This window comes from Zingiber officinale, chromosome 5A (genome assembly GCF_018446385.1).
Source record: "Zingiber officinale cultivar Zhangliang chromosome 5A, Zo_v1.1, whole genome shotgun sequence".
NCBI lineage: Eukaryota > Viridiplantae > Streptophyta > Magnoliopsida > Zingiberales > Zingiberaceae > Zingiber > Zingiber officinale.
The window spans coordinates 1,347,030-1,361,091 of record NC_055994.1 but is presented as its reverse complement, the minus strand read 5'-3'; the positions used below and the strand labels follow the sequence as shown (position 1 = coordinate 1,361,091).

Below are 14,062 nucleotides of genomic sequence, written 5' to 3'. Positions count from 1 at the left end.
GGAGGTCTGATATCAGGAAGGATGATGAAATAACATTGATGTTGAGTGGCCATGTGAGTAGATGGTGTCGACTACCTAGGCCGAGATGGAGGGGATGTCGGTGATTAAAGCTAAGACTTGGATGATGATACTGAGATCTGAGACTGGCAGGGGAGGTGTTAGTGGCTTGGACTGAGACCTGGATGATGGTGTCGGTATTTGAGATGATAGAGGAGGTGACGATGGCCTAGGTCAAGACTTGGAGGATGGTGCGAGGATCTAAGATTGACAAGGGACAGTGGCAGATCCAGAAATTTAAGCATAGAGGGGTGATCACGATTCGAGCTGAGCGCAGTTAATTTTTACACGGAACAAGGAGCGGTATTATCAATCTTCACCAGTAAAACTCCATAATACTACGAGTTGCACCACCGGCAAAAGGGGGGGCGACCGTCGATGCCCCCCCTGTGGATCCTCCCCTGACAAGGGAAGTGTCGGTGACCTGGATCAAAACCTAAATGGCGATGTTGAAATTTGACTAACAAGGAAGGTGTCGACGACTTGGAGCGAGATTTGAATGATGATGCTAGGATATGAAATTGACACGAGAGGTGTCGGCGGTTTGGGCCGAGACATGGATGATGGTGTTGAGATCGAAGACTGACAAGGGAGGTATAGCACGGCTTGAGTCGAAACCTGAATGATGGGTGTCGGGATCTGAGATTGATAAAAGAGGTGTTGGACAATATGGGTTGATAGTTTTTGGGATATGAGCTTGACAATGAAGGTGTCAGCCGTCTAGGCCGAGACTTAGATGATGGTGCCGGAATATAAGACTAATAGGGGAGGTGTCGATTGTCTAAGTTTAGACTTGGATGATGGTGGTGTTAAGATTTGAGCCTAACTGGCTGAATCTGTTTGTCTGTCTGGTTAAATTTATTTCACCTTAATTTTAACCGGCAGTATGTCTTTTGACCGTACGGAGCAGGTCGGTGGGGCGTATCAATATGAAAACAATGTGCAGAAATAAATTTAACTTCTACTTAATTCCCACATGTTTGCAGTATCCTCCAGCTTGCAAAGAGCTGTAAGAAAGATAACTTATTTAATCTGCCTCTCTTATGCTATTCCACCGAATTGGATTAACTCAATCATTGTTCTAATGATGCGTGAATGAATGCAAAGGGTAATGAAATAAATGTAAAGAAAAGAGGTGTCGGTGGACTGCTGTCGGCGGGCTATACTCGGTCTGCCTCTCACCAAACTGATTAATTATTAGGATAGAAAATAACACAGAAACCACCCCAATGGCCCACATGAGAGGACCCTACAACAGCCTTCTCGTTTGCTTGCTTTTTGCGCTATGGAACCACCGCTTTTTTTTTTTTTTTTTCCTTTTGTTTTTTTTGCTGGCTTATGGTCGACGAATCAATTGTTCACGCACTAAAATGGATAGCGAAGCGATTCCATTTGAGCTGAAAGTTCGGCGGTTGATTTCCTGTATTTAGAGTGAGCAATCTTTTAATAATCCAATCGATCAATGTGACCCATCTTTAAATGATATAACTGATCAAATTGGTTAAAAAAACCAAATAAATTGAATCATAAAAAAATCAATTTAATTCGGGATGATGATCGTTGGCAATCGATTGTTGTTGGATAATCGAATTGGAATCAAAATTTTAAGATTTTTTTAAAAACACCAATCTAATAGCATCAATCGATTAGCGTGGGTTGCTTTAATCAGTTTAATGGATTTTAAATTTAAAAATCTATTAATAAAGTTAAATAATCAAGATATTTTCTAAAATAAATAAGTTTCTGAATAAATCGAATGAAACTTTCAAATTCTATTGGAATTGGTTAATTCGATTTAATTAATCTTTTACTCATCCTCTTTTTAACGTCATGCATTCTGGACTTTACGTGGGCTTTTTATAGTATATACCTGGCGGGAACGAAGCTTTCGATAATACGTGGGCCTTTCTGGAACGAGGTATGGCCCGTTGGTAATGGGCACGTGACCCGCACTCGTTGGATGAGCCGATGAGGTTGATGAAATGAAACATCGGCGCCGCCGCCGCTCTCTCGCGTCGCGCATGCCGCATCGGACCATGGTGATGAGGAAAACCCTCCACCTATCTCACTGCCTCGTCTCCTTCCCGGCTCCCTCCGCCTTCATTGGGTCCTTCGTCTTCCTCCGGTGCTCAAGCGCTCGGACCGTGGTCGATGCCCTGCGCTTCTCGTCCTGTGCCGCTGGATGCTACCCGCTGAGGAGACACGGTGGATTCGGGGAGGTGGGAACGCAATCTCCTCTTCCGGAGCTTAAGAAGCGCACGTTCAACAGAGTATCCGCTGCCAGTTGGTTACCGGGCTTTGGAACAAAGAAGGAGAAGGCTCCCCTCCCGGAGATCGTAAAGGCCGGCGACCCAGTCCTCCACGAGCCGGCGGGTGAGGTCTCGGTCCAGGAGATTGGGTCGGAGAAGATCCAGAAAATCATAGACGACATGATCGCTTGCATGAGAAAGGTTCCTGGCGTTGGCCTCGCGGCTCCTCAGATTGGCGTACCTTTAAAGGTCGGATCTTTGTTACTTCACTTCCCTTTTCGACGAAGAGAAGCCTCCCTTCTCTGTGGTCAAATCATTTTTCCCTTTCTCGGTCAAATTGTAGCCAATGTGAAATTGCGGAGCGCTTGCCCTCAAAGTAGCTACTTGATATTTGCTTATTCGGAAACTTTTCCTCATAAATAAATTGAAACTCCCAACTTTAGCGTCTACCTTTGTAGTGCCTTTCCATGATCTTCCTAAAAGATAAAACCCTCAGAAGGTGCAATGTGTATTGCCTATCTTTATTGACAACTGCAGACATATATATATATTCTTCTGAAAAAAAAGAGGGACAGTAGGAGAGACTTCTACCTTACTCTTATTTGTAGCTCGATTCCTTAATACTTTATTTGTGTTGACATCAGAAACTGAATGATACATACATTCTTGATAGCAGATTATTGTTCTTGAAGATACGAAAGAGTACATTAGTTATGCTCCTAAGAATGAAATTAAAGCTCAAGACCGTCGCCCCTTTGATCTTTTGGTATTAACAAAAATTTGATCCTCTTATGTTTTTTTTGACTTTGTTATCAAGTGTCCATGACTCATCAGTTATCATCAGACAGGTTATTATCAACCCAAAGCTTAAAAACAAGAGCGACAAAACCGCATTGTTTTTTGAAGGATGTTTGAGGTAAATTGTTCATTACTCAACTAATAATACAGTAAGACATCCTTTTCTATTCTGTTAAAATTTTGATATACTTTCTTTCATCTGCATGGATACTTCTTCATTATCTCAATTGTCACCCTTAACAGCTTTTAAGATCTTTGTAGTTGGACTGATGGTGATCTCCAACAAGCAACTTGTTAGAGTGTATACTAAAAGCCTAGCTTTTGGAATAAACATTTATCTAGAAATAAGAATCACATTGGTCAAATGTCTACATTTGTGATAAATGTAGTTGTTCAATTAATTTATATTGTAGATAACATGGTGTGTGGTGTCACACACAGAGGATCATGTTATCAGTACCTTATAAATTATAAACAGTAGCTCACGACCAAGATGGAAAGGAACAAACCATTTGAAGGTCGTAGTGTAATTAGGTATTAGTTTATCTTAACTATATAATTACACTAGTACACTTAGAGTGTATTGAGTAGGACCATTAGAGGTCGTTTCTTTTATACTGACTTTATAAAGAAACAAAGACCTCAGTTATTATGGAAGTGTGTGCTCTTAATCCTAATATAATAACAAGCACATATATTTGATATTTATTTCTTTAATTTGTCAATGGGTGAGATTTAGTTCGATGAATCAATAAGCCCGATAAGTTGGGAAATGATATCACTTATAGTGTGTGTTGTTGATTATAGAAGGAAACTGTGTTCTAGAGATACTAGGTTGAGAATGTCCCCAAGAGGAGCTCAAAAGGATTGTCATGTTAAACCCTGCAGGTGGACTTAGTCCGACATGACGATGAAGTTGAGTGGTACTACTCTTGGAGCTAGATATTAATTAAGTGAGTTGTCAGTAACTTACTTAATTAGTGGACATTTGTTATCTTAAACACAGGGAGACTAACACACTCATAATAAGAAGGAGCCCAAAATGTAATTTGGGATTGGTGCGGTAGTTCAATAATAGTTCTTTAGTGGAATGAATTATTATTGATGAAATTAAGTTGTGTGTTCGGGGCGAACACGGGATGCTTAATTTCATCGGGAGACCAAAACCAATTCCTCCTCTCGGTCCCTATCGTAGCCTCTAGTATATAGAGATTTATACCCACCGCATACCCACCTTCTTACCCATCCAATGGGGCTGGCCAAGCTAGGGCCGGCCAAGTCCAAGTGGATGAGACATGTAGGTGGCCGGCCAAAGCATGGGCTCTTTCCTTATTTGTAGATTAAAAGGATGATTTTAATTTTTGGTAAAAACTTTCCTTATTTGTAAATCATCTACATGTTTAAAAGAGAGTTTAAAATTTGAAATCTTTCCTTATTTGTTGATTAAAAGAGGATTTTAAATTTTAAGAAAACTTTCCTTTTTAACCATGTTCATGATTTAAAAGAAAGTTTAAAAATTAATAATTCTCTTTTATTAGTTTCTACAAAAGATTGAGAAAAGATTTGATATCTTTCCTTATTTGTAGATTAAAAGAGATTTTAATTTTTAGAGATAACTTTCTTTTTATCCACATGTTTAAAAGAAAGATTTTAATTTATTAAATTTCCTTTTTATAAACCAATCATGAAGGGATTAAATTATTGAAGAAATTTTATAAATTTCTGGAGACAAATTAGGAAGTTTTAATTAATTAAAACTCTCCTTGTTTGTAGTTTTGGTGTGGCCGGTCATGTAAATTGAGAAAAGGAAAATTGTTTTAATTAAATAAATTTTTCCTTTTCATGGCAAAAGAATTAAGGAAGTTTTTAATTAAATTTCCTTATTTGCCAAGACCAAGGATTATAAAAGAGGGGGTAGAGAAGGCTTCATGAAAAACAACCTCTATTATTTCTCTCCCTCTTTTCCTTGGTGTTGTGGCTGGCCAACCTCTCTTCCTCTCTTCCTCTTGGTGGTGGCCGAACCTTCTCTATTGGCTTGGAGCTCTTGTGGTGGCCGGATACTACTTGGAGAAGAAGAAGAAGAAGGAGAGAAAGCTTGTATCCCTTGGAGCTTGGTTGGTGTTTTGTTCTTCGTCCTTGGTGAAGCTTCTTTGTGTTGGCCGAACCTAGCTAGGAGGAGAAGAAGGTGCTTGGTGGTTTCTCATCTCGGAAGATCGTTGCCCACACAACGTCCGAGGTTAGAAGAGGAATACGGTAGAAGATCAAGAGGTCTTTCTAAAAGGTATAACTAGTAATTTTTGTTTCTGCATCATACTAGTTATTTTTAGAAATAATACCAAATACAAGAGGCTTACGATTCTAGAATTTCGAATATGTTTTTCGATGTTGTGTTCTTTTGTTTTTCTTTTCCTTGTGATTTGATTGTTCTTTTCGGTTAACCTAAAGTTATTTTAGGAAATTAAATATTAGATTTCTATAAAAGGTTTTGTCTAGTCGGTGGTGGTTGCTCCCATATCCAAGAAGGCCGTGTGCCTCGCCACGTCAGTACTGGGAACCGATTATGGAAATTAATATTTAATGGAATTAATAACTTAAGGTGATTTGGGTCGAACGTGTTAAGTTCCGCAGGAGATCCAAGTCAAAACCTAAAAGAACAAATAGATTAAGTTTTGGATCAAACGTGTTAAGTTCCGCAGGCGATCCAAAATTTAATTTAAAAGAACACATGGTAGCTAGGAAAAGGTTCAGACCTTTGTACAAAATTTTTGTACAGTGGAACCTCTAGGCTTTCCGAGTAGCAACCAACACAACTTACTGATAGATTAATCATGTTTTTGATCTATCTGATTCAATCATATGGACAACCAAACAAACACATCAAGATGATGCTCAACTACTTTTATTTATTGATTTAATTCATTTGTTTAGGCTTAGATTCAGCCTGTATATGGGTGTCTTTCTGTTGATCTTTTCCCTTTCTTTTGTCTACTGAAAATCTAATGATTAGCTAACAAATGCCTTTTTAGTATTGTTCCTTGTGACTAATATTTTTATTATTTTAATTAAAAATGATTCTTTACATGAAACATTCCATTAATGACAGAGATCACCAATATAAGCTGGGTTTTGACCAAAAGATGATTACTTTGTAGTTGTTATCACTATAGTATGACCATATCAACATCTGTTTCTATATGAATATAGAATGCACATATATTCTTGTGGATCTCTCTTAACTCTCCAATCAGCCAAACTCTTAACTGTCCAATCTGCCACACCCTCATCTTTCTGAAAAAGGTGATGCTCATCTTTCTTTGATCCACTTCAATGATGACACTGAAATTTCATGGTTTATATTCTTGTTTATCTAACAAATTCAGATAATCTTTTGGCAATTTATGATGCTTGTTAAGTTCATTTGGTTTCCAATAGGTAGTCTGGGACCTTATGGTTTTGAAATGCATCTGAGCACATATATCTGAATAGAAAAAAAAGCATAAACAAGGAGTAGAGTTAAACATCCATTTAAATCTTGTGTGGTATGAGTAGCTCTGTCTTTAGTTAAAAGGTGGTTGGTCATCAAATTGATCCTTAAACAATAGTTTGTTTAACTTGAAATAGAAAATTGCAGATTAATACAAGACCAAAAACTTCTTCACTAGCGGTACTTTTAGTTTTTAATCACTTAGAATTCTCTGCTGCATGTATCAAAATATCATCATTCCCTTCTATTTCAGCATTGATGGATTCAGAGCATTGGTTGAGCGCTACCTTGAGGTTGAAGTTACGGGTCTTGATCGCCAAGGGCAGCCCATAAAGATCGATGCTAGAGGTTGGCAGGCACGCATTCTACAACATGAGTGCAATCATTTAGATGGTACTCTTTACGTTGACAAGATGGTCCCAAGAACATTCAGGACTGTTGAAAACCTGGCTTTGCCTTTGGCTGCTGGATGTCCACCTTTAGGCGATCGCTTGAAGGATTAATGTGTTTAGATTATGTTCTTTGAGTGTGAGAGATGGATTCGGCAATTGTCGCTTTAAAATTGAGTCTTTCTATTTTTTGCTGTGCCTTTAGAGGAATGACTGAAAGGTAGTTTCCTTGCAGTTGTTTCAGTGCAGTAATTGATGTTCTAAACGTGATAATAATCCTTCATTAGAGTTGAAGTTCTGTTCCTTGTATATTTTGTCGTTGTCTTTTTTTCAATGTAGAAGAAAAAAGAGATCAAACCTTTACATAAATCAATAAAGGCCTTTGAATTATGCTTCATAGGTTAGATAATGATATTATTAAATATTTCATTCAAATTTTAAAAATTGAATGATAGAGACTGTGTTTATCTAAAAGAAGTCTACCCAGAGAAATCCTAGCGATTTATCTAAATAAAAGGCATTAGTTTGAAGAGATTGCATCCAGTCTAGTAAGCATGTTCCATCTCGGTTTGGCAGTGGGATATGCCCTCTCTGAAAAATCTCGAGGGACTTAGAGGTTAGTCGGATGAATCATTGTATTCTTCTGATTCATATCTCGATCAGTCATCAAGCATATGCCTTTTTCCAAGGTTCTCCGGAAGTCGGCTCGGTTTGAATGGGACGATAAGTGTGCACAAGTTGTCATTGAGCTCAAGGCATGCTTAACTAGGCTTCCTCTACTTTCCAAGCCTGTCACAAGAGAAATGCTTTGACTGTATTTGGTAGCAGCCGAAGGAGCGACTAGCTCGGTTTTACTTCGATAGGAGGGGGCACCTAGTACCCCATCTATTTCGCCGCTCATGTTCTAAAAGACGTTGAGACTAGATATACTACCTTGGAGAAGTTGGCTTTGGCTCTAGTGACGATGACTCGAAAACTATGACCGTGTGTTAACCAACAACACTTTGGGGCGTATACTAACTAATATCTAGGTCTCGGGATGACTTGTCAAATGGACAATAGAGCTCAGCAAATACAATATCCAATACCAGCTCAGAACATCCATCAGGGTTTCTTAATTGAGACTTAGGTCAAGATTTTAATGAGACTTGGAAGATTTTTGTAGATGGATCATCCAAGAAGCTAGACAGCAGAGTAGGGGTGTCACTGAGTTCACCCCGAGAAGTGATTTTGCAAATAATCATACAGCTAAACTTCCAAAACTATAATAATGAAGTCGAATATGAGACATTATTAGCCAGGTTCCTTGCCACCAAACAGATGGATGTATCTCGATTTATCATTCACTCTGGCTCTCAATTGGCAACACAACAACTCGAAGGAGCATTCGAGACCAAGAATGAGTGACTCCGAGATTATGCCACGGCTTTCGAAAAATTAAGAACCTAATTCCATGACATCATCATCCAGAAAATACCTCAAGCCAAAAATCAGAAGGTCAATGAGCTCATCAAAATGACAAGTGCCTTGGCTACATGGCCATTGGTCGACCCAGTCACCCAAGTTCAGTTAGTCTTGCAGATAAACTAAGTATCTTTGCTAGAGCATTAACCAACTGGAGAACTTTATTTGTTTCCTTTTTCAAGGAGGGGATCCTACCAAACCACCTTGGCCAGATATAGGCTCCTTCGACTCTTCGAAGGGGACAGATGTAGTTGGCTTCGTGAGGTGGGGTGGTGACAACTTCTCGTAGGTACAGTCTCCTCACCCGAGGAACCAAGGAGCATAGCGCCACCCTCCTCCAGCTTAGCCTTAGCCAATTTGAGAGACTCATTGAGGGAAGCTCTCTACGTTGTTCAAGCTGCACAAAGAAGCAAATCTTTAGTTAACAATCACATATGACAAAAAGTGGAAAATTCTTACCAAAGGAAGCATGGAGCTCGGTGTCAGTCAGGCTCAGTGTAAAGCAATAGAGAAGGCCCTCCTTGAGCAAAAGTTTGACGTCAAACTGAAGGCCGGAGAGAATGTCTGCGGCTGTGAGATAGGTGGGCTCCGACTTGTGTTGATCTAGACTTTACGGCTTGGGCAAAATTCCATTTGTCAGCCGATCGGTCGGGAGAATGGAGTGGGAGGTCGGATAAATAAGTAATGAGACTTCCATCCCTTGTGTGAAGTCGACATCTCGTCTAAGAAGTTGTTGGAAGGTCTCTTCACAAAATAAAAGACTCCGATATCCATCTTTTTTGGATAGAAAAAGTGATCGAAGACTCAGGGTGTGAGCGGGATTCGATACAAGCAAAAAATGATGACTACTCCACATAGTAATTGGCAAAAGTTGGAGGTCAATTGTTGAAGGGGAATGTAGAAGTACTTGGAAAAAGTTGGAGGCCAATTGTTGAATTGAGATACCTCGACAAAGAAACTTGGAATGGAAAATCGGAGATCATTTAACAGTTGACCCTTAAAAAGGATGACGAAACCAGTAAGGGAAGATGAGGTCAGTTAAGAGCATTTGGAATTATTATTCGATGGTCAGTAGAAATTTAGTATTGCAAATGCGGTTGGTTCAAGTCTCCTCTATTAAAATCGGACGTCATTGAGGTGTACCAGAGTGTAAAAATCTTTTCGGTTGCCAAAGGTGCAATGGAAGACTAAGGAGGATGAAGACAAAAGAGATAGCAAGAGTCGGGGCATAGGAAAGGTGAAGGAGCTTACAGGAAAAAGGAAATTCATGGGGCCACAGAAAATCGTCACTGCCGGAACTCGGAGAAGACGATGACACAAGTGATGTCATTCTCCCCTCACCAGGAGTGTAGCCACCTTAAGGAGAGTGGGTGCGGCTGCTCCCTCTCACATTTTATTAAAAAATTATATATATATATATATATATATATATATATATATATATATATACCATTTAATGTTGAAAACTGAAATTGATCATATATTTGAAAAGTTCATGACCTAAGTTATCCATTGGTACCACTTCTATGAGGAAATATCACGATTTGGAATATTAAGTATTGAATTTTAAAAATAAAATATATAATAATAAATGAATGAACTAAATCGTAGGGCACAAAGTAAAGAAGCTAAATTAAAATTGAATCGAGTTTGAACTAAATTCAATTGGTAGATATGGAGATAAGTATTATGTTGGTTTAAATTGGAATTGATTTGAAGTTGAGTTATGACCAAACCAAATTTAATGTTTAAATGAGTTCGAACGATTAAAAAGAATTAAGATATTTTTTGACGATACTTTCATTTTTTTTTCTCTCCCGATCTTCTCCCTCTTCTCCCTATGCATGTTACATTCCGACCGTACCATATGCCACCCCTTCGCCCATTCCTCTCTTTTATTTTTTTCCTCTTCTTCCTTATTTGCTTCTTCTCCTTCTCTTCTCCAACATTAGTAAACCTACAATTTTTTACTCTCCTCTCCTAAAGCACAAGAGCTTTTTTCTTCTCCTTTCCCTTCTCCAGCAAGTAAGAAATGCAACACCAGTTTCTACCCTCTTCTAGCAACAAGATCAAGCAGCCATCAACCCTCCTATCTTCTTCCTCTTCTGGTATTTTTTAAGATTTTATTGGCACATCAAAATAGTCATATCTTGTCTTACCTTGCCCTCTTCTAGTCAAGATTGCTAATGAAGAAAGTAAAATTCTCTTTTTTTTACTTCTTCCTCTCTATTTTATCTTATTTATTTTTCTTAAAAACAATGATCTTCTAAAAATTATAAATTATTCCTTCTTCATTTTATGAATTTTTAAAAATTATTCCTCCTAATTAAAAATTTTGACTACGTCCCCCCCTGCCCCTCACTAAAACCTAATAAAGCCTAAGCATGAAAATCTTAGCCATTGGATGTTGAAGGGAAAGTGACGGGCTACTATGTCGGATCATCAGACACTCAAATTCACAGAATCTTAACAGTTACCTCAAGTTGATTCTTCGGCATGACATGCCACATGTCAACCTTAGACTGACTCGTATTAATGATGGATGGGACTAGCCAATCACGACTCTAATACGCCGTGACATTTATCTCCCACATTTGCACAAATTGCATGTTACCGAGGCGTATAGAGGGTAAGGCAGTAAAACTTGGGAGCGACTGTAGTCCCAAATGCTATGCGAGAGTCTGGCCACAAAGTCTACAGTCCAGTCAATTGGACTCAGAACTTCTTCAACCACACTCGAGGGGAGATTTGTGATACGAGAAACACAGAAACGTGATGTGAAAGATACACGAGCAAGATCAAGTCAAGAGTCAAGTAGGTGGATAGAAGTCAAGCCAGGTGTAAGGTAGAAACATAGCCAACACTGAACTCCAACAGCTTAATCATTCAACTCCAACAGCTCGATTATTCGACTCCAACAGCTCGATCATCCAATTTCAACAACTCAGCCACTAGACTGCGCCAAGCTTGTGGCTCCTCCTCGCCACCGCTTACCCTGCCATCTTCCCCACGACAAATTTTTTTTTTTTTTTTTTTGCTAAATTCACCAGACCACAATCTTAGACAGAAACAAACATATTTGATACACAGACAAAATACATAAACTGGGCAAACGAAATTAATTTCTGGAAAGATATCATAATCTCATCTAGAAGACATATCAAACAACTGAAGTTGTTCAAAGACACAAGGCAGAGATGCAAAATGAAACGTGACACTTTTCAACATCTTGCAGAATTTAGACTTGAACGAACGACAGTTTAGTCAAAAACATCATCATCGTCATCTGGAAGGGGTTGAGCAGCAGCTTGAGCCAACTCTGCTTCGTGCCTGAAAAGTGAAAATTGCCAAGTCATGTGATTGTAGATGGCACTCAAGGCAGGTGAGCTAGAGTGTTAAGATTAGCTTACTGTTGCTGTGAAATCAGATCAATATGGACTTCAGGAGGTGCCAGAGCAGGTGATTCAACAAAGTGAAGATTGGGATCCCTGAGATCGCAGTTAATAAATTTACCTTGTAAAGACAAAAAGCAATAATATTTTTAAATCTACAATTTGTGTTCATCTTACCCTGCCAGTTTCCGAGCAAGATAAAGGAAGGGCTTCTCAAAGTTGTAATTGCTCTTTGCAGAAATCTCATAGTATTGCAGGTTCTTCTTTCTGTGGAACGTAACTTGCTTTGCCTTGACCTGCCTGCTCTTCACATCAACCTTGTTTCCGCAGAGAACAATTGGAATGTTTTCACAGACCCTGGAAACAAAACAGATGGGGCAATTGAAGGTCTGAAATTGAAAAGGGAAAAATAGCACAGTTGGTGGGAAAATCTTGCCAGATTACCTGCACAGATCACGATGCCAAGTTGGAACATTTTTGTATGTTAACCTGGCAGTGACATCAAACATGAGGATGGCACACTGGCCATGGATGCTGTCAACCAACATTAGGCATAGTTGAGTTAGTTCACTATTTACTATCACCCCAAAAGTTTACTGACAATAAAGTAATATGACAGTTTCTATTAGCAGGCAAACAAGGAAGGCAAGTACTTTCATATGAATTCCATTGAATAAAATGGAACTAAATGCTGAAACTAAAAAAAAAGAACAAACAATAGCTTACTAATATCCATCCCTAAGACCACCAAACTTCTCTTGCCCAGCTGTATCCCAGCAATAAAACCGTATCTTCCCACAGTTTGTGAAGAAATCCAATGGATGAACCTCAACTCCAATAGTGGCTGCAATTATCCAAATGCCGCTATTTTACATTCGGCAATAGGGAGAAACTAAGTTCTAAAGTATCAGTTTTTCAAAACACTTACGTTCATATTTCTTCTCAAATTCACCAGTAAGGTGCCTCTTCACAAAGGTAGTTTTCCCTGCACCATAGCATAAGAGATGGAGGATTGTTAGGGGAAAATGGCGCAACTTTGTCCGAATGACAAGAGAGCAAATTTTAGGTTCCACTATTAAATTACAAAAGTAGGGACTCAAAGGCATTAAGAAATTGTATTTTTGCTTAAAGAATCCAAGTTCATCTCTTCTGAGCGATTTATAAGTCAAGAATATGAACTGAATTGACACTCGACAACAAAAGCATTATTTAGGATAAAAGATTGAGATATAAACACACACATGCGAAGAAACCTAGAAAACAAACAATGATCTTTTGTTAGTTACATGTCCACCATCTCAGCAAAACGTCAAAAAAAACAAAATCAGGAGCATTGTAACAGACAATAAAGCAATCAATCAACAAGGAACGGCAAAAACAGAATAATTCCCACATGTACAGTACAACCACCAATAGAAGCAATAAGATCGGGACTACCAAGATTAAAATGGAGAAAAGAAAGCGTGGGAAAAAAAAAAGAGAGAACGAAGCGGAACGCACCAGTTCCTCCATCACCCACGAGAACGAGTTTAAAGCTCGGGTAATCGACGGTCTGCTGATTCGGCAACGCCTGCAATGAAAGCCAGAAAGCACCGAGTAAGAGACAAGACAACGCAAACGAGCCATATACTGGAAAGCCCCCAAAACAGCCTCCCAAAACATCAGCAAGCGGATGCAGAGCCCCACCATCAGATCGCTGTGAGAGGACGCAACGAGACGAGGATCGAGGACGAAGCGCAGTTGACAGGGCGAGGGGGCGTATATATTCCGATGGCGCGGCGAACCCTAAAGTCTAGAACGTTTCCCTTCCTTTTATGTCTACCCTCTGCTTCGTTTAAACGCGACGCTTACAGTCGTTCGATTCCATCACCGCGTGCAAACCACGCCGAAGTGTTAGTTTTTTTTTTTAAAAAAAAAAAATTCGAAGAATCTAATTTCAACACAAGATAAAACAGACAGATTATTTTTGGAAATTTACGAAAAGACACGCACAAATTTAAAAAAAAATCTCAAATCAGGCACCTTATTTTAGAATGATGAAAGATGTACTAATTTGGATGACTTTCTTATTCTATCCCTCAACTATAAATTTCAATTTTTATTTCTAAAATATTCCGGTCACATTAAAAAGATTAAATATAAAATTTATTTTTATAATTTTAATACATTTCTCTACATGTAAATCTCTATCCCTCTTTTTTATTTATCAATTTATACCTTTCTAAATTG

General features: G+C 38.7%; 2 protein-coding genes across 2 annotated transcripts; one reads left to right on the top strand and one right to left on the bottom strand.

The window, feature by feature from the left end:
* Positions 1-2,009: 2,009 nt before the first annotated feature.
* On the top strand, positions 2,010-7,286 carry LOC121979241 (peptide deformylase 1A, chloroplastic/mitochondrial-like). Its single transcript, XM_042531199.1, has 4 exons — positions 2,010-2,555; positions 2,983-3,072; positions 3,155-3,222; positions 6,842-7,286. Exons 1-4 carry the CDS (start codon positions 2,040-2,042, stop codon positions 7,089-7,091), a joined length of 924 nt encoding a protein of 307 aa, XP_042387133.1. The 5' UTR covers positions 2,010-2,039; the 3' UTR covers positions 7,092-7,286.
* Positions 7,287-11,500: 4,214 nt separating this feature from the next.
* Positions 11,501-13,674, bottom strand: LOC121979240 (GTP-binding nuclear protein Ran1A-like). The gene is made up of 8 exons (XM_042531198.1): positions 13,520-13,674; positions 13,334-13,403; positions 12,762-12,818; positions 12,560-12,677; positions 12,278-12,367; positions 12,011-12,190; positions 11,852-11,929; positions 11,501-11,771 (listed from the first exon to the last, which is right to left on the bottom strand). The coding sequence occupies exons 1-8, from the start codon at positions 13,520-13,522 to the stop codon at positions 11,702-11,704; spliced, it is 666 nt and encodes a 221-aa protein (XP_042387132.1). The 5' UTR covers positions 13,523-13,674; the 3' UTR covers positions 11,501-11,701.
* Between the last annotated feature and the right edge of the window lie 388 nt (positions 13,675-14,062).

Excerpts from the sequence above, each read along its gene's own strand:
- LOC121979241 (XM_042531199.1), top strand. The coding sequence starts at position 2,040 with ATGAAACATCGGCGCCGCCGCCGCTCTCTCGCGTCGCGCATGCCGCAT. Across the intron at positions 2,556-2,982 it reads AGATTGGCGTACCTTTAAAG|ATTATTGTTCTTGAAGATAC; the intron begins GTCGGATCTTTG and ends TCTTGATAGCAG. Across the intron at positions 3,073-3,154 it reads GTCGCCCCTTTGATCTTTTG|GTTATTATCAACCCAAAGCT; the intron begins GTATTAACAAAA and ends ATCATCAGACAG.
- LOC121979240 (XM_042531198.1), bottom strand. Across the intron at positions 12,368-12,559 it reads GGTCTTAGGGATGGATATTA|CATCCATGGCCAGTGTGCCA; the intron begins GTAAGCTATTGT and ends GTTGGTTGACAG. Across the intron at positions 12,191-12,277 it reads TGGCATCGTGATCTGTGCAG|GGTCTGTGAAAACATTCCAA; the intron begins GTAATCTGGCAA and ends TTTTGTTTCCAG.